Here is a 22,619-nt window from a genome sequence, read left to right as displayed (position 1 = left end):
TGATTCGTCGTAACTAACCTGGGGCCCACGGCTTTAACTACCTGATAGCGAGTGATCCGACCCTAACTAACTCGCCACGTCAGCATACCCCAAAAGTATAAATACCCGCCAAGACTTCCCACAAAGGGTAATCGCTACTTTCTCTTGCTAACAATCCTCTCTCTCTCTCTCTCTCTCTCTCTGACTTACTTCTTCTCACAATACTTATTCTCACGCCCGAACTTGGTCACAGAGAGGACCCCCTCCCTGTGACGAGGCTAATAGTGTGCTTTCTTCCTTGTGATCTTGCAGGTTTAGTCAAGGTCATCTGAAACTCTACTCTTATCAGCTCGGACCAACTGGTTTTTGAGTCTTCCTGACTTACTTCTCTTTACAATTCGTGTTGGTTCTCATTTGAACCGATGCCTACATATACATAATGCAACATTCGTATGCTCATAACCTCCAATCATACAACTTACATTGCAATTCACAATGACTTTTCCCAAAGTTATAACTCGTACATAACAATATTAAATATCATATTAGCACTCATCACTCTAAAAGTTCCCATAATAACGATATGTGTATGTTATGATATTAATCGGGTTTTATCAATTTATTAATTAGTATGGAATTGGGTACAATACTTCGGTTGTATCTATATTCGCTGCACGAAACAAACAAAATTTCAATAAACTTCAGACAAATTATAACAATATACAAATAATAATTCTTGTATCAGATTTTAAAACAAGAAAATGATTGAAGAATACGAAAACAAAACAAATCTTCTTTCTTCTTTATAAAGAAAATCCATCATTAACAAGCACCAAAAAGCTTCAAAAATGGAGGTTCCATATCTATACATCTCCCTCCTCCTCCTCCTTCTAGCTTCATATCTCTTCCGTCGCAAATCCGCCAACCTCCCGCCAACTGTCTTCCCAGTCCTCCCGATAATCGGCCATCTCTACCTCTTGAAACCACCACTCCACAGAACCCTTGCCAAAATCTCCGCCAAATACGGCCCCGTCCTCCTCCTCCAGCTCGGATTTCGCCGCGTCCTCCTCGTTTCCTCCCCTTCAGCCACCGAAGAATGCTTCACCAAAAACGACATCATCTTTGCAAACCGCCCTCACATGTTATTCGGTAAGATCATTGGCAACAACTACACTACTCTCATATGGTCTTCCTATGGCGAAAACTGGCGCAACCTCCGCCGCATTGCTTCACTCGAGATCTTATCAACTCGTCGTCTCAACGAGTTCCACGACATACGTGTTGATGAATGTAGGCTTATGATCCGTAAACTGATGTCCGACTCTAATCCAGTGAATATGAAGACAGTTTTCTATGAACTGACTTTGAATGTGATGATGAGGATGATTTCTGGAAAGAGGTATTTCGGTGGAGATATTGCAGCCACGGAGGAGGAAGGAGCGCGGTTCAGGGAGATAATGGACGAGACGGTTTGGCTCGCCAGTGCTGCTAACATTGCCGATTACGTACCGATCTTGAGTTGGTTGGGCGGGAAAGGGTTGGAGAAAAAGTTGGTTGCGTTGCAGGGAAAGAGGGATCGGTTCTTTCAAGGGTTGATCGAGCAACTTAGAAGATCAAAAGGGGAGACGAATAACACAAAGAAGAAGACGATGATTGAAGTGTTGTTATCGCTACAAGAATCTGATCCTGAATACTACAATGATCAAATGATTCGAAACTTTGTCCAGGTAAGATCTCTTCTCTAATCTTTGATATTTGATCAAATAAGAGCACTCATGTTGAATTCTTCATTTGTTTATAACGTTATGTTTTAAACTTGTAAACCATATGATAAGAAAAAAAAATGAAAAATAATGATCGAAAGAATATCAAGAGATATTAAACATTACATATTTTTTTAATGACAATTATAATACTTATGTGACTGAAAATGACTCTTAATTGACATTAAATATTACGTATCCTTACTTTCCTTCGGATCCGGAAACACAAAATTACATTATGCATTTCTCTCTTTTCACTTTCTTTTCACTTTTAATTCTCTTTCCCTAATTTTCTTTCATTTATTATACACGGGAACGTAATGAAAATCTTCAAATTTAGTGTTTTATTCGATTTTACTTCTACATCTGAATCTTCTTTTCCATCCCTAATATATAGTTTAATTCAATTTAAAAATCTCCAAATTAGATTCACTATTCACATCTTTAAAATTTATAGATTGTACCCACTAATATTTTTGGTTTATATCTCAAGCATTTTGTTTTGTACATCAAACATGAAAAAAATAGAAGTAAAAAAACGTAATATAAATATAGAAATGGGGAATCGGTGCCGAATGTTCGATAGTTTAAAAAAGAGTTAATTACATGGTTAGTCCTTATTATATGATGAAGTAATAAGGTCAGATATTAATAGTTTAAACTCAAACTCTGATTATTAACTTTTAATTTTGTAACAACCTGACCAACTATGACTAACATATGTTAGTTTTTCTGTTAGGTTAAAAGGTATTTAAGTTATTATACATCTAAAGGACTAATTATGTAACTATATGATTAATGAAAAACTGTTTCTGTAACTTGCAATATGCATACGGGTGTTACTTTTTACATCTTACTCTACAACACCATACTCTATAAGCTAATTAAATAATCTAGCCAATATGAGCCTCGTCAACTTGGTAGAGGCTTATGTCTCTTAAAGGAGATGCACCAAATTCAATCGTGAGCAAAAATGAATTATTTGTGTGATTATCATTCAAAAAGAATTAAATAATCTCAATTAATCTGACTAGTTCTTTAATTTACATCATATAAATAAGTAACATGTTGGTGTATGGAGGTATTGTACCCCATGCTTAGAGGGCTTTTCAAAAAAAAAGTTGATATTACATTTTTAATCCCCAACTATTTGAATTTTTACTTTTAAACCAAAAGTTTTCATTTTTTCAATTTAACCTCACAACATTTTACTTTCAATTTTGGTCCCCTACACTTTTCGCATGTGGCAAATTTTTCGTTTTACGTTTTGTTCTAGATTTTGCGAGTTAACATGGTGCAACGTGCGTGTGTGGTTCAACGTTTTTACGATTCGTTTTACGCTTCGTTCTAGATTTTGCGAGTTAACATGGCGCAACGTGCGTGTATGGTTCAACATTTTTACGTCGTCTATTTTTTCCCACTTGACAGGTTCGCCACAACACGCAGGTCCTAATGGACTTAGTTATTATTTTCTATATTTTATGTTTCGGTCGAATTTCTTCACAATAACACACCCAACTTTAATGTCGGTGGTTGTTGGCGATGGTATGACATTAGTGCTATTTGTCACGGTTTTACGCCCCCACCGCAACGCGGGGGCCTTAATACTAGTTATTAGTCAAAAATGGAACTTCTCAATAATGCAGATTTTTTTAACAATTATTTAATATTTAATTATCACAAACTCATTATATGTAACTTTTTTAATATATTATTCTTCTTTTGAATTTTTATTTATTTTCATATCTAATATCCATGGGTTAGAAAAACAAATTTAATAGGTAAAACTAAAATTGTAACTTCTTTACATTGTATGTGAAGTATTTTTAGGATTTACAGATAGCGGAATCATATGTGAAATATTTTTAAATAATTGTTTAATATATATATATATATATATATATTAGAAACTGGCGAAAGCCACTGTACAAGAAACAAGTTATACAAAGTCACACTTGCACCAATTGGACCATTCTAGTGTATACATTTTTGCCCGATTTTTAACCCATAAGAACCCGCTAGTCTTTATTTCGGCCAAGAGTTTTGCAGCGTCCACCCTTGTACTTCTGAAAACGATCTCGTTCTGTGTTTTCCAAATCCACCAGCAAGCGAGTAGAATGTTCGATTGTACTAGCCTTTTTTTGCGTCTGAGCCCAACACATACTTGTGCAAATTTAAAAGGTCATTGGCGGCAAAAATGGGAGGCAGTTGCATCCAATGGAGCTTATGTAACAAGCTGTGAATAAGTGATCTGATGTTTCTTCCTTTTCGTTGCAAACTGGACACAGTGGCGATGGGATGTTCATGTTTCTACGCTGCAGCGCCACCCGGATAGGAAGTCGATCCATACTAAGACACCACCTAAAAATATTAATCTTCCGAGGGAGCCAACCGTTCCAGGCGAATAGATTTTCCGACGAAAGGATCATTTTTCTGAGCGATTTCACAGTAAAAGTACCCGACGAGTCCCCTTTCTATAGCCATTTGTCATGCCCGGACAGTGAAGTTAATCTGAGATAGAATTTGATTTAAGTTTAGAAGTTCCGATATCTCATTGGGGGTGTCAAGGGTGTCTGAACCAGCAACCCGTGAAGGAGGTCGTTGGGCCGATGCTTTATACTCACTCATTCACCATGCAGCCTTTGAATTTTTACAAGGAGTAAAGTGCAGGAAAGAGGTGCTGAAATGGCACTGTAGCCGCCCAAACATCAGTCCAGAACTGCGTATTGTGCCCTGGTGAGATTATTTAATTGTATGTTCGCCTTTCTCAAATCCGCGTCTTATTTCAAAATAGTGTTCCATATACATGGCAGCCCCTTTTTAGATGGAATAAAGTTACCATGTTTTGGATTATGGTGGATACATGCAATGACTTTCCTCCATTGCCTCCCAACCTCCGATTTGTATCTCCACGCTCATTTGGCTAGGAGACACGTGTTCATATCTCTAAGTGCCCTGAAACTAAGCCCTCATTTTGACACGGGCGCAATGACATGCTCCCATTTCATCCAAGGCATCTTGCTTCTATCCTTCGATTTACCCAAAAAAATTCTTCACATTTTTTCTAGTTTATTAATAACATTACAAGGGACATGGTATAAGAGAAGTAATAAAGTGGGAGGGAATCCAGAACCGCTTTAATAAGAGTTTCCCTACCCCCAATTGAGAGAGATGTTGCCTTCCAAAGTGATAGCCTTGCTTCAATAAAATCAGTCCACCATTAAATTTCTAAACACAACCAAAAAATCAGTGATAGAAACCAAATTAGTTCACCTTTAAATCACTAAACACACCACAAAAAAATCAATGATAGAAACCATAAGTCTCTAACACATGTCAATATGCATTTACCACCGTTTAATCCACTACTAGAATATCAAAAATTTTTGACACTGCTTTGATTGATTCACTTGGGTTATCTTTATATTTTTAAAAAATAAAATATAAAAAGGTTATTGGCGTTTGTCCGTAAAAATATACATTATTTGAACAAATGTTTTTTAGTTTTAATTTATTTATAAAACATCCGAGATCTAATACAAAGGAAAATAAAACAAAAAACTATACAAACAAAAAATTGTATAAAATCTACAAACATATGTAATGTTTTGTTTCTTCGTTGCTGTTCTTTTCTGGTTGTGTCTGCAGCTCCCCTTACCTCCTTATTAAGGTTCTGCTGTTTTTTGCTTTTGTGAATTAAGTAAGTGATTATGAAATTTGAGAATTATGCCAATTGTAAAATGGGAGATTTATTAAAAACTCATTAGTGAAAACCATAACCAATCATAGCCGAACTACTAACAAACATCTGATGAAAATTTTCTAATTCTGTGAGCTTGAAAGTACGAGTTTAATTACAAAAACAGCACCTTATTAAGCATAATGTTACATAATTAGTCCTTTTAATGTAAAATAACTGAAATGCCCTTGAACCGAACACAAAAGCTAACATCTGTTAGTCTTAGTATCCCGTTTGTTACAAATGAAATGTTGAAACCTCAGAATGTGGCGTTAAAGCATTAGTAACTGACATTGTTACTTTCCATAAACCACAATAACTAACGATGTAATTAACTCTTGGTTTAATTTATATTTATAATTTATTTATGTTATATTTTTTACTTTCTTTTTTTTTTTTTTTGAACGGCCAACGAATCCTCCAAATGGGTTACTGGCGAAATTCACCACATCGGGATACACCCGTCTCCGAACTGGGGAAAACCCTCACCTAGGGCAGAAGCCCGTGAACGCTCGCCCAAAGGCACGACAGTGTGGTGAGGTAAAACCCATTCAGTTTAAGGATCGAACTAGCGATCGCCGCATACTCGCCTAGTCTCCCATCATCACCAGGTGCCGCTGAAAACTAATGGGGAGAAGCAGGAATTGAACTTGAGTCTCTTAGAAACACAAGTCTCTCCCTTACCACTTCACCACAAGCTCATTGGCATATATTTTTTACTTTCTAAGTTCCTTTTTATATATATGGTTTGATTCAAAGCAAACTGAATTCAAATTTATGAATTTGAATCGTTTTCTCAATTATAACTGAAATTCATTTTATTTTATATACAAAATACCTTGATTTTAATAATTAAAGTAATCTAAAATCCGATTTCATAAACATCCTTAACAAGATTATGTATAAGAGGTTATTAGGCCATAAGGTATCCACACTTCTAATATCATCCATCCCATAACTTTGTCTCATTCACATCACCAATGTCACATCACATTTTTCTCATTTCATTTTCCCCGTCTCTTTTCAATCCCATATATACAATTATATAAAAATAACGTTTTCCTGTAGGACGTAGTTCTTTGTGTCGATTTGATCTAATCTATGGTAGACAACGATAAGATGACATGATTATAATTAATAATAATTTATGTAGGTATAAAAGAACAAATGAAGAATACAAAGATAAGAGAAGTCATTACTTTTATTTGAGCCAACAACAATCGCCTTCAATTGCATTAATCTTGCATACTATTATCATACTTAGATAGTGATTTGTTTTATTATTATTTTTTGGGTAAAGTTTATGTACAAATAATCTTAACATACTAAGCATACAAATTGAAGAAAAACTCAAAAAGACAAGATGACATTTATGTAATTATCAATAACTATCAAAGTTACTCTATAAATATACCTAAAAAACCTAAAAAAAACCTAACCCCCTCCCCCCCCCCCCCCCCAACCCCCAAAAACCTAAAAAAACTTTACCCCCAATTTGTATGTTTAGTACAAAAATGCCACCTTGTCTTTTTGAGTTTTCCTTCAATTTGTATGTTTAGTATGTTAAGATTATTTGTATTTGATCTTTTGCCTTATTTTTTAACAGCAAATTTTTTAATCATGTCGTTTATGGGACTTGAACCTAAGACCTCACTCTCCCAAGGTGTTTAAAAGTTTTGCCTTTGTCAATGAACCACCACCCCATTGATAGATAGTAATTTGTTGAATAGTTGATTACAAGTCATGTCAACTCATTTATAATTGTGCATCTTAATGAATTACATGCTAAGACCGGGTGTCGTCGTAGAGAAAAATAATGCCCCCACCATGGGGCATTATTCGACACGTGTCATCCTAGTCAGCATGGGGCGTTATTGTAAAAGTGGCGTAGTGGGAATAATGCCCAAATAATACCCTTCCAATCATTAAACAAAAAAAAAACAATCTATTCTCTCATTGGCCAGTCAACCCATCACAATCCCATTTTGGCGTTTTAATAAACACGCCGGTTACATTTTTTTTCAAAAATAACGCCGGATAACGCCTAGCGTAATTGGGTGGGGAGCGTTTTGGGGCGTTTTTTTTCAATTTTTTTTAAAAATACCGCCCCACTACGGGTGGTCTAATGGGGTTGTGCCCTTTGATGGATCAGGGTTCACTAAAAGTTTGAATCAAAACAATCTTAAACTAGCTTAAATCTAAATTGAAGCTAATTTAATAAATTTAGTATGAGCCCTAGGTTCATACAATTAATTTGATTAGGCTTGCAAACTAAAATTAGAATATTAGTTATGATAGTTTGGTATTTAATAGTATAAATTACATAAAATAATATTATATCTTTGGTTAAAATAACTTAACCATTGATATTTGTAATTAGAATGTATTTGTAATTATACTATACAAAAATAAGCATACACGTGTATACATTAATAAAGGGAGTTGTATACTTCCTAGTCCATTCCAATCAGTGACATTAAAGAAAGGTTAAGCATGTGGAGGTTACGGATTTTGAGGAAATCCAAAATTAACCATGATGCTTTTAATGATTCAGAGGAATCACCTATGTTAGAGAGAAGTGGGGTCGCTTCGAATAGATTTGTGGGGAGGCGCAAATCCTAGAGCTCTCGCAGAACCCGGAAAGTGTTCCATGACCATAAACAGACACAACCACGAGGACTTGACTCAACTAGGGAAAGAATTGTGTGAATGTATATTGTCGCCTACATAAATGGGGGATTATTCAAAACACACCGCGTCTACAAGACCCTAGGAGCCTAAGTATGCTTCACAAAAGAAGGTTAAAAGGTTACACCTACCTATCTTGCAATACTCAAGTGTTGAACGTGTATCGTTGAAACTTGATAGATCAATTATTCATGTAAGGGATTGTTGGAAATTTGTGAAAATAACATTTTCACAAACATAGGAAAATGATTTTTTCCTATTTTGGACTAGAAATAAATATAAGAAAATGAGTGGGTTTTATGTATTTATTGGTGAGTTTGTGTTCTATGTTGGAAGGGCTTCACAACGAAGTAAAACACGTCCAAAATGGAGCTAAGATGAATGAGATATCGATGCTCAAAGTTTGGTGTTTGAAACTTGAATGCTGAAAAAAGTGGGAAACTGGCACCTTGTCCCACATAGGAGGAGAGATGAAACTTAAAGGGGTATTTAAGTGGGAACTCTCCATCCTTATTGTTTCATGGAAGCACACACTAAGTGTACTCGCGAAGGGTGCGGAGCATCCTAACTCACACACGCGCGCGCGCGTGGCGTGGGCTATGAGGCGCAATGTGGTGCTTTGATGGCGCACTTTGCACTTCGCATCGCCGAGAGCCGCCTTTGTATTTTTTACCGCGTGCGCGTGGTGAAGCATAAGGGCTGCAAGGACCAGGTGGTTGGTTACGAGGCGCATGACCCTGGTGGCTCCGTGCACAAGGGCGCATGACATGGCAGTCAAGCACGTCGGCGCGCGAGTACGCATGTCAGGTAGGCGCGCGGTTGCACACATGGAGCATGGGCACTGATGTGACGTGCGCGGCGCACGAAAGTGAGCCAATACGGCGCGACTGTGTGGCGTGCTCATATAGGCTCACAGGTGACGTGGCGCATGCGCGCATGGAACTGAGCCAGTGTGGCGCACGCGTGCATGTAAGTGAGACAAAACGGTGCATGTGCGCATTAGCGTGTAGACCTGCGAGCGCCCCAGAGTGTCTTGTGCACGCGCGCGCAGGAGCTTTCAGCAGTTAATGCCAGTGCAGTTACATTTCAGCATTTGAAATTGACGAGTCAATGCTTTTGACTGAGAATTAAATGACGAATTAAAGTGCATTGAAGACGTTTAATGTAGCTTAATTCTCCTACTTAATTTGTTTTTCAGTTTCGACATGGACCTGCAGTATAAATAAGAGTATCCTGCTGCAGATCAATACACCGAATTACACAGCTCTTACAAACTTCTCCACTGGTGAATTCTTATCCTCTTCTTCAAGCATTCAAGGTATACCTTCAGGTTGGAGTCAAGACCGGTAGTACGACTGCTTTAGGCTGTTGTATCCTGGAAACAAACGTGTTCTCCTGGGAGATACGAAATTTGTTTTAAAGGACCCGCGTCTAACACGATCCTCAGCCAAGATCCGTTTTTGTTCGCAAATTCTGTTCTTGTTTTTCCTTTATTTCAATTGTAATTGTATTACATTTCAGTTTTCATCCTGTTCTGTATTTGTAATTCAAGTTAATAAAATTTTGTATTTAATTTTACACGAACGGACTCCTACAATCTAAAAACAAGTTTCTAAAACACCGTTCGTGTAGAATAATAAACTTCTCTGCTGTGATTTTCATTTTTTTTACTTCACAGCAGATTGTGTTTTAAAAAGGTATTTTTTTCTCTGTTTTGATTCAATGTAGCGACTTTGTCAAAACAGATTCTATTCTTCTACTCTTTCTTTGTCTTTGGGTTCTAAGATCTTCTGTTGTAGTCTTCAAAGTTGGACTTAGAAGCTACACGGTTGGTTTTGTTACTCATCGATTCTGTTAATAAAATAATAAATCAGCACATTTATTATTTCAACAGATTTATTAACTTGGTTTTGTGGAATTTTTCAGATTGTCGACTGAAAATACCAACGTCAACGTGGTTGTCGGTAGCCCTACCAACACTGTGGGAGCGTCCACAGTGGCGAATCCTGCTGAACGACCCGAGAAGTTCTCGGGTCTCCACTTCAAGAGGTGGCAACAGAAGATGTTCTTCTACTTGACCACCATGAACCTTGCGAGGTTCTTGACTGAAACCGCTCCCCAACCTGTGGAAGGGGAGACCGACGCACAAGCACAGTGCGCGGTAGATGCTTCGAAGCATTCGGATTTCATATATCGAGGCTATGTACTCAACGGCCTTTCGGATGCGTTGTATAATGTGTACTACAACGTCAAGACTTCCAAAGAATTATGGGATGCATTGGACAAGAAGTACAAAACGAAGGATGCTGGCACAAAGAAATTTGTGGTAGCCCATTTCTTGGACTACAAAATGGTTGATAACAAGACTGTTATGAACCAAGTCTAAGAGTTGCAAATTATACTTCATGACATCCACACTGAGGGTATGGTATTTAGTGAGACATTTCAAGTGGCAGCCATGATTGAGAAATTGCCTCCTTCATAGGTAGAATTCAAAAACTATCTAAAGCACAAGCGAAAGGAAATGACGATTGAGGAACTTGTCGTCCGTCTTCTTATAGAAGAGGACAACAGGGTGGCCCAAAAACGCACTATTTTACAAGCTTCGACTAAGGCAAACATGGTGGAATTTGGGGAGTCCTCAAAATGCAATAAGGGCAAACGGGGTAAAAAGAACAACAAGGGGAAAGCAAAGGTTAACAACCTTGGACCGAAAAAGGGGGCTGTGAAAAAGAAGCTTGCACCTTTCCAAGGTACTTGTTACAACTGTAACGAGCGGGGCACCGTGCTAACCAATGCAAGAAACCTAAGCGTGAGCGTGCGCACATGGTTGATGAGGATGGTATGCCTTTGATTGCAATGATAACCGAGGAAGCGGCTATGATTGAAGAAGTCAACGCGATGGGTGAAAACCCAAAAGGATGGTTTGTTGACACGGGTGCAACCCGCCATGTTTGTGGAGACAAGGCTCTTTTCTCTACATTCAAGGAAGCGTCGGGCGAAGAAAAGCTTTATATGGGAAATAAAGCTACCCAAGCATTAAGGGTGAAGGCACTGTGATCTTCAGCATCAAGGGTGAAGGCACTATCATCCTGAAGATGACGTCTGGCAAGGAGCTTACTTTGACAAATGTGCTTTATGTCCCAGAGATACGAAAGAATCTCATGTCGGGATGGATGCTCAACAAGTTTGGATTTCGTCTAATGTTTGAATCGGACAACTTTGTTCTTTCTAGACGTGGAATGTTTGTTGGAAAGGGCTATGCCCTTAATGGTATGTTTAAAATGAATGTAATGGTCGTAAACCAAAACAAAAGTATGAATCAAATTTCTACTTCTACTTACATGATTGAGTCTTCTAATGTTTGGCATGGTAGACTAGGACATGTAATTTTAATTCATTACGGCGTTTAATTAAATTAAATTTGATACCAACATTCCATATCGAGTCCGATCACAAATGTGAGACATGTGTGGAATCCAAACTTACGAGATCATCGTTTAAATCGGTTGAACGAATAACCGAACCCCTTGATTTAATTCATACTGATGTGCGTGATTTAAAAGCGGTTCCCATGAGTGGAGGAAATAAGCACTTCATCACGTTTATTAATGATTGTACTAAATATTGCTATGTGTATTTACTTAAAAGTAAAGATGAAGCAAAAGAAAAGTTTATCTTGTACAAAACCGAAGTTGAGAATCAACTTAAAAAGAAGATAAAAGCTGTGAGAAGCGATCGAGGAGGTGAATATGTTGCACCTTTTGCGGATTTATGCGCAAAAAGTGGCATTATGCATGAGTGTACACCTCCTTATTCTCCATAATCAAATGGCATGGCAGAACGAAAGAACCGCACATTGAAAGAGATGATGAACGCCATGTTGATCAGTTCGGGAGTGAACCGAGAAATGTGGGGGAACGCCATTCTCTCGGAAAACTATCTTTTGAACAAGATACCTTTGAAAAATAGGGACGAAACTCCACATGAGTTATGGAGAAAAAGGAAGCCTTCATACAAATACTTGAAAGTGTGGGGGTGCCTAGCAAAGGTGATTGTACCACCTCCTAAGGCTCTTAGGATAGGACCTAAAACGGTTGATTTCATTTTCATAGGATATGCACATCAAAGTAGTTCACATCGTTTTCTTGTACATGAGTCTAAGAATCCCGATGTACACAAACACACTATCATGAAGGCAAATCCTAACATTGTCTCATATTTTAAGTATGTGTTTCCTATGCTAGGACAAACACATGCAACTTCTTTAACAACGGTTGATGAAGCGGGTCCAAGTTCATCTACATGGTTAGATGAAGCAGGTCCAAGTTCATCTAAGTGGATAGATGAAAGACATGAACGATCTGAGGTTGAGGAGGGTGAGCTTAGACGAAGCAAACGACAAAGGGTTGAAAAATCCTTTGGTCCAGACTTCATGAGCTACATGGTTGAGGGTGAGCCCAATACCTACCGCGAAGCGGTTACCTCTGCAGAAGGACCTCAATGGCAAGAAGCAACTGAGAAATGAATTTGATTCTATATTGCAAATCATACTTGGGAGTTAGTAGATCTTCCACCTCGTTGTAAACCACTTGGATATCATTGGATATTCAAAAGGAAGATGAAAGCCGACGAAAGTATTGATAAATACAAGGAAAGGTTAGTAATCAAAGGATTTAGACAAAAGGAAGGTCTAGACTACTTTGATACTTACTCGCATGTGACGCGAATAACCTCTATACGATTGGTTCTTGCAATTGCGGCTCTAAGAAATTTGGAAGTTCACCAAATAGATGTAAAGACCGCATTTCTAAATGGTGATTTAGAAGAAGAAATTTACATGGAACAACCTGAGGGTTTTTCCGCCCCAGGAAACGAGGGTAAAGTATGTAAATTGGTCAAGTCTTTGTATGGCTTGAAGCAAGCTCTAAAACAATGGCACCAAAAGTTTGATCATGTCATGATTGACAATGGTTTCAAAATAAATGTGTGTGACAAGTGTGTTTATTTTAAAGACACACCAAGAGGTTATGTGATTTTATGTCTTTATGTAGATGATATGCTTATCATTGGGAGTGATGATAACATGATCAACTCAACGAAAGATATGTTGAAAGCGAGGTTTGATAAGAAAGACATGGGTCTCGCGGATGTGATTCTTGGAGTAAAAATCACTAGAACCCAAAATGGTCTTGTGTTAAGTTAATCTCACTATGTGGACAAGATCCTTGGGAAATTCAATTCGGACGATATAAGTATAGCTCGCACTCTAATTGATAATACCCAACGCCTAAGGAAGAATAGAGGCGAGAGTGTTGCTCAGTTAGAGTACTCATGATCATTGGTAGTCTCATGTATCTAATGACATGTACTAGACCCGACTTAGCATATGCTGTGAGCAGGCTAAGTAGATACACTAGTAATCCGAGCGTGGATCATTGGAAAGCTATCACAAGGATGCTTAGATACATAATATACACAAGAGACTATGGATTGCATTATACCCATGATCCAGCAGTGATCGAAGGATACACTGACGCGAACTGGATATCGGATAAAAAAGATCATAGATCGACAAGTGGATATGTGTTTACACTTGTGGGAGCAGCTATAGCTTGGAAGTCTTCCAAGCAAACAGTTATAGCTAGATCCACAATGGAATCTGAATTCGTTGCTTTAGATAAAACTGGGGAAGAGGCGGAGTGGCTACGTTAATTTGTGGAAGATATTCCAAGATGGCCAAAGCCGTTGACGGAGATCTGCATACATTGTGACAATCAATCAGCGCTTGTTAGAGCACAAAGAGCGATGTACAATGGCAGATCAATGCACATTCGACGTAGACACAACATGGTACTACAACTTATCTCAACGGGTGTTATCTCAGTTGACTATGTTAGGTCAAAGGAAAACATTGCGGACCCGTTAACAAAAGGCTTACGCAAAGATAAGGTGTATAAGTTGTCAAGAGGAATGGGACTAAAGCCCATAGAAGAAGGGAATATGAGGGAAACCTAACTAGTTGACTGGAGATCCCAAGATCTAGGTTCAATAGGCAAACTTAATCATAAACCCAAAGGGAGTCACTGTGGGGGGTGTCCCAAACATTAATAAAGGGAGTTGTATACTTCCTAGTCCATTCTAATCAGTGACATGAAGGAAAGGTTAAGCATGTTGAGGTTAAAGATTTTGAGGAAATCCAAAATTAACCATGATGCTTTTAATGATTTAGAGGAATCACCTATGTTAGAGAGAAGTGGGGTCACTTCGAATGGATTTGTGAGAAGGTGCAAATCCTAGAGCTCTCGCAGAACCAGGGAAGTGTTCCATGACCATAAACGGACACAACCATGAGGACTTGACTCAACTAGGGAGAGAATTGTGTGAATGTATATTGTCGTCTACATAAATGGGGGATTGTTCAAAACACACCGCGTCTACAAGACCCTAGGGAGCTAAGTATGCTTCACAAAAGAAGGTTCAAAGGTTACACCTACCTATCTTGCAATACTCAACTGTTGAACGTGTTTCGTTGAAACTTGATAGATCGATTTCTATTCATGTGGGCGATTATTGGAAATTTGTGAAAATAACATTTTTCACAAATATAGGAAAACGATTTTTTCCTATTTTGGACTAGAAATATGTCACACCCCGATCTCCACGTGTCACCGGTGGGCCCGGTGTGGGGTACAGTGACGTGGTTGGCATCGTCATAGACAAACAACACAATATAATAATACACAGCGGAAGCAGAAATAGATTCATTTCAACTTTAATTAAAATGTAATAATAAACATCATAAGTAGTTGAAACGGATCCACAGGCGGATCAAATAAAATAAGATAAATTGTTCAACAGTTTATTTGTCGTCCGAGCTTGCGAGACTATAGTGGACGCTCTTAGGAAACAGCCAGCCTAGTTCGTTTAGTACCTGCACTTAACCTTTTGGGAAAAATACGTCAGTTTACACTGGTAAATACAAATCAACTGACTCATTTTGAAAATGATTGAAAATTGATTTAAATGCACAAGGCATAAATATTTTTATTAACTTGGGATAATTATGCAATATAAACTTGTGAACGAATTACATGTACTCGTACTTTTGGTGGCCCGGGATCTGCTGTCCGGGCTAAAGATTCAATGACACACCACATTAAAGAGTTATACACGCCGGGTGTACGCCTACACCCCGTGCTCTAGTCGTGGCCATCTCGTAAGATAATGCCAAGGATATCCGGGACACGGTCAATAACCCCCCAAAGCCTAAAGTAAGACAAGACTGTTTAAACGAGTCGCACAAACTATTCAAGAATGTACACCCCTAGGGCGCAGGATTTGTGCGCTCGATCAAGCGGTATTCTATATACCGTACCCCAAGCCCGTATAGGGAAAATAAGTCAAAATGTATTTACCTGAGCAAGTATGAATCACAATTGGTAAGTGTAGATAGCTTTTACTGGGCCTCCTAATCTGGAACAAAGGTTTATAATAACCTATTAGATTCCTAACGGGTCTTTTATTTAAGCCTTAGCTTTGACCGGTTAGTTTTTAAGGACGATACGGTACAAGCGCACGATTAAGCGAAAGACCGGATAGAATGTGATTTAGACCCGACAAGTTTGAATACTTGTATAATATGGGTATACTAAATACATTCTGGATTTTGAGATAAAAATGATAACGTTTGACCCGTTTCGGTCAATTTACGCAAACTAGTTACGTAAACCGAACCGAACGCTAAAAGGGCGTTACGGGTAGCCAAAAGAGTCAAATGCAAGTTCCCTGAGATAATATGCTTTAAATATGATATAATATCAGTAAGTTATGTTCTATTATGCCCCGAATAATTTTAAACTCAATTTATGCCTTAGAAGGGCATTTTGGTCATTTAAAAGATTATAAAAGAGTCAATTTGGAAATCTGAGTTACGGGTCTGATTTATACAGTAAATATACTTCATTTGATATATTATAACAGTAGAGTATGACCCGTATACAAAACTTATCATTTGAAAATCAAACTATGCACCGTAGGGGTATTTTAGTAATTTCACAAGGGCTAAAACTGCCAAAACTGGAAATCTGAGTTCAAACATTTATACTTACTGTTATTATATGAAAATATACTAATTACATCAGTAGGTATGAGTCTCATATGTTTAAAATGAGTATAACGCCTACTATACGCTAGAAACGCTTAAAAATGCGATTTAGAGCCGTTTCCGGGTTTTTAAAAGAAAGCTGAGATTTTTATATTTCCAGAATGCTCAAAATAATTTATTTAACATATAAAATCAGTAGAAAAAGATTTGGGGTCAAAAGAATGTATAAAACTCATTTTATGGCTTAAACGGTCAAAACCGGCATTAGCCGAATCGACTTAGCGACGTATGATCCGATCAGCCAAAAATTAAATAAAAATCATCAAAAATCCCAAAATAATATATAACATCAGTGGGTAAAAAGTTTTATATCAAAACGTGGCCTGAAATAGGTTATACGCTAAATGCGCCGTTTATGTAACTTTAAGATATAGTTTTACGATATCGGCCATAACTCAAAATCTGGACCACTAACTGATCTCAAATTTTCGGTGCAAGTTTATATATTAGAAATAAAGATTTCTACTCTTTCACTTTTCCAAAAATCACGTTTTATATCAAAAAGGGCAAAATAGTCAACTTTAAGCATAAATCGGAAACATGCAAATGAATCGGCTAAGTATAGACTCAAGCATCAAAAATTCCAGAAAGTTTAACCAAAATAAAAGTGGTTCAAAATATGCTCTAATACAGATCTCAAACATGCATGTACGGATCCGAATCGATAGTCTACGAAAAAGTCGTTTTATAAGACTTTCGGTTCCAATCCGGGTTTATACTAAAGATTGTCGAGTTGATCATGGTAAAACATATTCTTATATTCATTATGAAGCTATTTTTGATGATCAAACTGATTGCATGTCATCTACATTACCATTTACGCTATATTTCGCAAAAACCATTTCTGTTGACTTTTTAAGAACATCTTTGACTCGACAATTAGCATGCATAAAGTGGAAATCAGAGAATACCCTTTTGAGGGTTTGTTTCCCACATAAATACCAACATATCAGTGGTTTCAATTTGAGAAATGACAGAGTAAAACTCGTTTAATCGAAAAGTCAAAGTATAAGAACAACGGTTTGACTTTTAACTAATAATCAAAGCAAGAACGAATTATAGGATGATATAGAGGCTTACAAAGGTCCTAATAAAGCTTAGTTAACACTAGGAGGCTGCCTTGTCGTTCAGAATTGCTCCAGGAGTGCCTTGAGAGTTCTTGAAGGTTTGGTGTTCCTTGATCACAATGCAAATGCCAAAGAAATGAGCCTTTTGATCAATTTATGGAGGAAGTCAGAGGTTGGGGATAGCTTACTGTTGTCCTAGGCATGCAAGGGAGTTTATTGGTGCAAAAGGAGGTGATATGAGCTGTTTACCACTTCAAATTCGGACCCCAAATAGCAATATTCGCGAAACTCTGCATCTGATAGTGTCACGCGGCCCGCTTGGGTCTGTCCAGGCGGGTCGCCTGGCCTCTGCTGCTGTCAAACTTTGTTACATATTGACAGCTTTGGTCCCTGTCTTCGCAAACAAGGTTTCGGCTACTTATCCTGACTCGTAAACCCCCAAACTTGGTTTTTAAGAACCTTGGGACATTTACCAACATGGTAATGTCCTCGGATAACTTTGCGCTCAACCGAAAAGCCATGAAATTCGACGTTGACGCTTTTAGTCCTTCAAGTACGGTTTTGGCCATAACTTTCTCATACGTTAACGAAACTTTACGAAATTTTTACCACATATTCTAGTGAGTATATTTTAGCATTACAATGCTTCGGGTCAGCCAAAAGTTCACTCAGAGGTATAAATTCAACATGTTGACACTTTTGGCCCTGTAGTTTGCAATTCCTCACTTTTGTGCAATTTCCGCGTCGTATGATCCATGAACCATCCGTTTAAGGTTATAAACATTATGTAGGGTTATCATAGAGTCTATTTATCCATTGTTGACACTTTGGACCCTTACGTTCCATAGTTTTCACCGTTTGTCAACTTTAGTCCCTCTAAAGTATGTTTTCACATACCGGAACCTTATGACACGTGTCAAGACATTATTGGACGAAATTTTTTCGAGGTGTTACATCCTCACCCCCATATGGTATCATTTCCCTTTTTCGTCTTCGGCAACTTGGTGATGAAATCCATTGTCACCATTTCCCATTTCCACTTGGGAATTTCAGGTTGTTGAAGCAAACCTGACGGCTTCTGATGCTCAGCCTTGACTTGCGCACAAGTCAAACATTTAGCTACATGCTCAGCTACTGACTTTTTCAAACCAATCCACCAGTAGTTTGCTTTCAAATCCTGGTACATCTTATCAGCTCCAGGATGAACGGAATATTTAGAGCTGTGGGCTTCCTGGAGGATAACATCCCGAAGTCCTCCATAAACTGGAACCCATATTCGTCCGTTTAGTCGTAGCATTCCATCTTTGTCGTAGGATAACTGCTCCTCAGTTACTCCTAACTTCTCTGCAGGATAGTTAGCTTCCAACATAGCTTCCTTTTGTGCAGCTAACACCCTTTCATTCAAATTATTTCTTATTTCAATGCGCTTGGCATTGATTCTGATTGGTTTCACCCTTTCCTTTCTGCTTAAGGCGTCGGCAACTACATTTGCCTTGCCTGGATGGTATCTTATCTCGCAGTCATAATCATTTAAAGTTTCCATCCATCGCCTTTGTCGCATGTTCAATTCCTTCTGATTGAACAAGTGTTGAAGACTCTTATGATCCGAATAAATTATACACTTGGTTCCATACAAGTAATGTCTCCATAGCTTCAATGCAAATACAACCGCACCCAATTCCAAATCGTGGGTGGTGTAGTTCTTCTCATGCACCTTGAGCTGTCGAGAAGCGTAGGCAATGACTTTGCCTTTCTGCATGAGTACACAGCCCATGCCAGTGTGTGATGCATCACAGTACACCACAAATTCTTCGATACCATCGGGCAATGTCAACACGGGCGCATTGCTCAACTTCTTCTTCAAAATGTCGAAGGATTCCTGCTGCTTAGGGCCCCAATCGAACTTAATCTTCTTACGAGTCAACGAAGTTAGGGGCGCAGCAATCCTTGAAAAGTTCTCGATGAATTGCCTATAGTATCCTGCCAATCCAAGGAAACTGCGAATCTCGGTGGGAGTCTTCGGCTCCTGCCAGTTCATGACTGCTTCTACTTTAGCGGGATCCACTTGGATACCACGCTCGCTTACTACATGTCCAAGGAACTGGACTTCTCGAAGCCAAAATTCACACTTCGAAAATTTGGCATAAAGTTTCTCCTGATGCAGAAGTTTGAGAATACAACGAAGGTGTTTCTCATGGTCAGCTTGGCTTTTCGAGTAGATAAGGATGTCGTCAATAAAAACGATAACGAATTTATCTAGATAGGGCTTGCAGACACGATTCATGAGATCCGTGAATGCGGCTGGTGCGTTAGTGAGCCCAAACGGCATCACTAGGAACTCGTAATGTCCATAACGAGTCCTAAACGCTGTCCTGTGCACATCTTCGTCTTTGACCTTTAGCTGATGATAACCTGACCTCAGGTCGATCTTTGAGAAATAGCTTGCTCCTTGCAATTGATCGAACAGATCGTCGATCCTGGGTAACAGATACCTATTCTTGATAGTGACCTTGTTAAGCTCACGGTAATCGATGCACAGACGCATCGATCCATCCTTCTTTTTAACGAACAAGATTGGTGCTCCCCAAGGAGACGAGCTAGGTCTAATAAAACCTTTAGCTAACAAATCATCCAACTGCGTCCTCAACTCCTTCATCTCCGTTGGTGCCAATCTATATGGTGCTCTTGCTACAGGCGCTGCACCTGGAATGATATCTATCCGAAACTCCACTCGCCTATCCGGTGGCAAACCGGGTAGTTCTTCAGGGAATACTTCAGGGTATTCTGAGATAACAGGGATATCTTCAATCTTCGGCTTCGGCTCATCAATGGTAACTTGTGCCATATAAATGACACATCCCTTCTGCATGTATCTGGATGCCTTGAGCATGGACACTTGCTCAGGCAATCCATGCTGGGTATCTCCTTGAATAGTGAGTGACTCACCAGACGGAGTCTTCACTACTACTTGCTTTCTGTTGCACACAATCTGGGCTTGGTTTTGCGCTAACCAATCCATGCCTATCACTATATCGAATCCAGCTAGCTTAAAGGGAAGCAAGGATAACGGGAAAGAATGATTCCTAATAGATATAACACATCCATCTAGAACAGTCGAGGCGGTTTCTATGGTTCCATCGGCTAATTCCACCTCATATTTCACACTTAAGGTTTTAACAGGAAGGTTTAACAATTTACAAAACTTATCATCTACAAATGACTTATCAGCTCCTGAATCAAACAAGACTCTAGCAAAAACATCATTTACAAGAAACGTACCTGTAATGACGTTGTCATCAAGAACTGCCTCCTTGGCGTCCATTCTGAAGACTCTCGCATTAGTCTTCTTTCCTTCATCAGCCTTCTTCGCATTCTTTGGGCAATTTGGCCGGATGTGCCCTTTCTCGTTGCAACCAAAACAAGTTGCATCTTTGATCCTCTTGCAATCTAAGGCTTTATGATCCGTGGACTTGCAGATTCCACATCGCCTTTCTTGAGACTGGGATTTCGCTTCCAAACGACATTTCCCAAAATGGTGCCTCTTGCAGGTCTTACATCTGGGTCTCTCACCCAATTGATGATCTCCTTTCTTAGATCCCGACCCTTTCCGGTGGTCGTTGTTCCCTCTGTGTCGTTTCTCAGATCTTCGTGAGGTGTCATCCTCACGTTTCCTTTTGTTTTCCTCTGAGCTCTTCATAGCTCTCAATCTGACCACATCTTGAGTAAGGGAGAGGGATAGATCAGCTACTGATCTAAACGTCGTAGGCCTTGAAGCCTTAACGCCCGCCTTTATCTCCGGTGCCAAGCCCCCAATAAAACGGGGGATCCTTCGTGGCTCAGGGGTCACCAAATACGGCACTAATCGAGATAAGGTGTTGAATGTAGTGAGATATGCCTGACAATCGAGGTTCTTCATTACTAGAGACACGAAATCCGACTCAATCCTTTCGACCTCATGCTGCGGGAGAAATTCTCTTTGATCAGGGCCACAGACTGTTCCCACGACATACCGTACAGAGTGGCCTTACCGGCAGCTTGTAGAAGTGACTTCCACCATGCTAACGCATCTCCCTTGAACGACTGGGACACGTACTTCACGACGTCCCTATCAGCACACCCGCTGATATCAACCACAGTATCCATCTCATCCAACCATGTCATGCAATCCACTGCTCCTTTTTCCCCAGTAAAATCCCTGGGTTTGCAAGATACGAAATATTTGTACGTACAGGACTTGCTGTGCGTATCATGCTTCAGCTTGACTTCTTGCTTAGGAATACTGCTGTGGTTGGAGGAGTGATTATCCTCCTCATCCTTCTTCGGCTCACTCTTTTTAGAAGGCGGCTTACTATGAGCCTCTGAATGAGTCTTGGGCTTGACATGCGATACAGTCCGGGTCCTACTCCGAGTCCCGCTAGATTCTCTGAATTGCCTATCCATAGCCTTGGCAACAGCGTTTTCTACCAGTGCTTGCAGTTCCGCACCAGTGACGTGAATCTTTGTATCATCTGGGTGCTCTCCAGAATGACTGTTGGTCTCCTCCGATTTGGCCATGTAGCTTTAAGCTACATAAAAGGACAAGGTCTTATTTAGAAACCTAACAGTATTATCGTTCTAGACGATTTATTAACCATGATATTAAGAATCATAATAGTTAATTTATTTAATTTCATTCCAGGGTTTTATTAGCAACTATATTATGGAATGAAATATATATATTGGCACAATAGGCCTAGTCACTTCGGACAACTTCTAAATTATAAATCTAGATTTTTATAGGATTAGCATTGTATAATTAAACAAATAATCCTTTACTTGGCAGGGAGTCATAAACCACAACTGCCTTTTTGTTTTATATGACATAGTCATAACCCGTAGGTATCAAGTCATTACCAGACTTGTATACAGATATAATCTGTAGATAATTTATTAAAAAGAGTGACATGTGTGATTTTACGAATCACGCTTAGTCAAGAATGTTAACATGTTTTCAGACGTTAACAGAGATTTGAATCTTTTCAACCAGGTTTTACCATATTGGCCAGGCCTGTTAATAAGACATTCAAGCTAGGTTCTACCTTACTAAGATTCTTATTAAAATGGCAAATCAAATAAAAATTGATATTTTCTATTTATTTGAATATTAAATTCATGCACATAAATAAAATGAAAAAAAATTTAAATTAACCATTTAAATTAAAGTAAACTAGTACAAC

The 22,619-nt window shown here is 38.8% G+C and overlaps 1 protein-coding gene across 1 annotated transcript in view; it reads left to right on the top strand.

Moving 5' to 3' along the window:
- Positions 1–808: 808 nt before the first annotated feature.
- LOC110934494 (cytochrome P450 81Q32) overlaps positions 809–22,619 on the top strand; it is a 30,168-nt gene continuing 8,357 nt past the window's right edge. Inside the window, exon 1 of the mRNA XM_022177499.2 lies at positions 809–1,706. Coding sequence (XP_022033191.1) covers positions 828–1,706 — 879 coding nt within the window. The 5' untranslated portion in view covers positions 809–827. The remainder of the gene's footprint in view (positions 1,707–22,619) is intronic.

Source organism: Helianthus annuus, chromosome 4, assembly GCF_002127325.2.
Source record: "Helianthus annuus cultivar XRQ/B chromosome 4, HanXRQr2.0-SUNRISE, whole genome shotgun sequence".
Classification (NCBI taxonomy): Eukaryota; Viridiplantae; Streptophyta; class Magnoliopsida; order Asterales; family Asteraceae; genus Helianthus; species Helianthus annuus.
The sequence above is the reverse complement of the archived record's forward strand: the minus strand, read 5'-3'. Positions and strand labels throughout refer to the sequence as shown.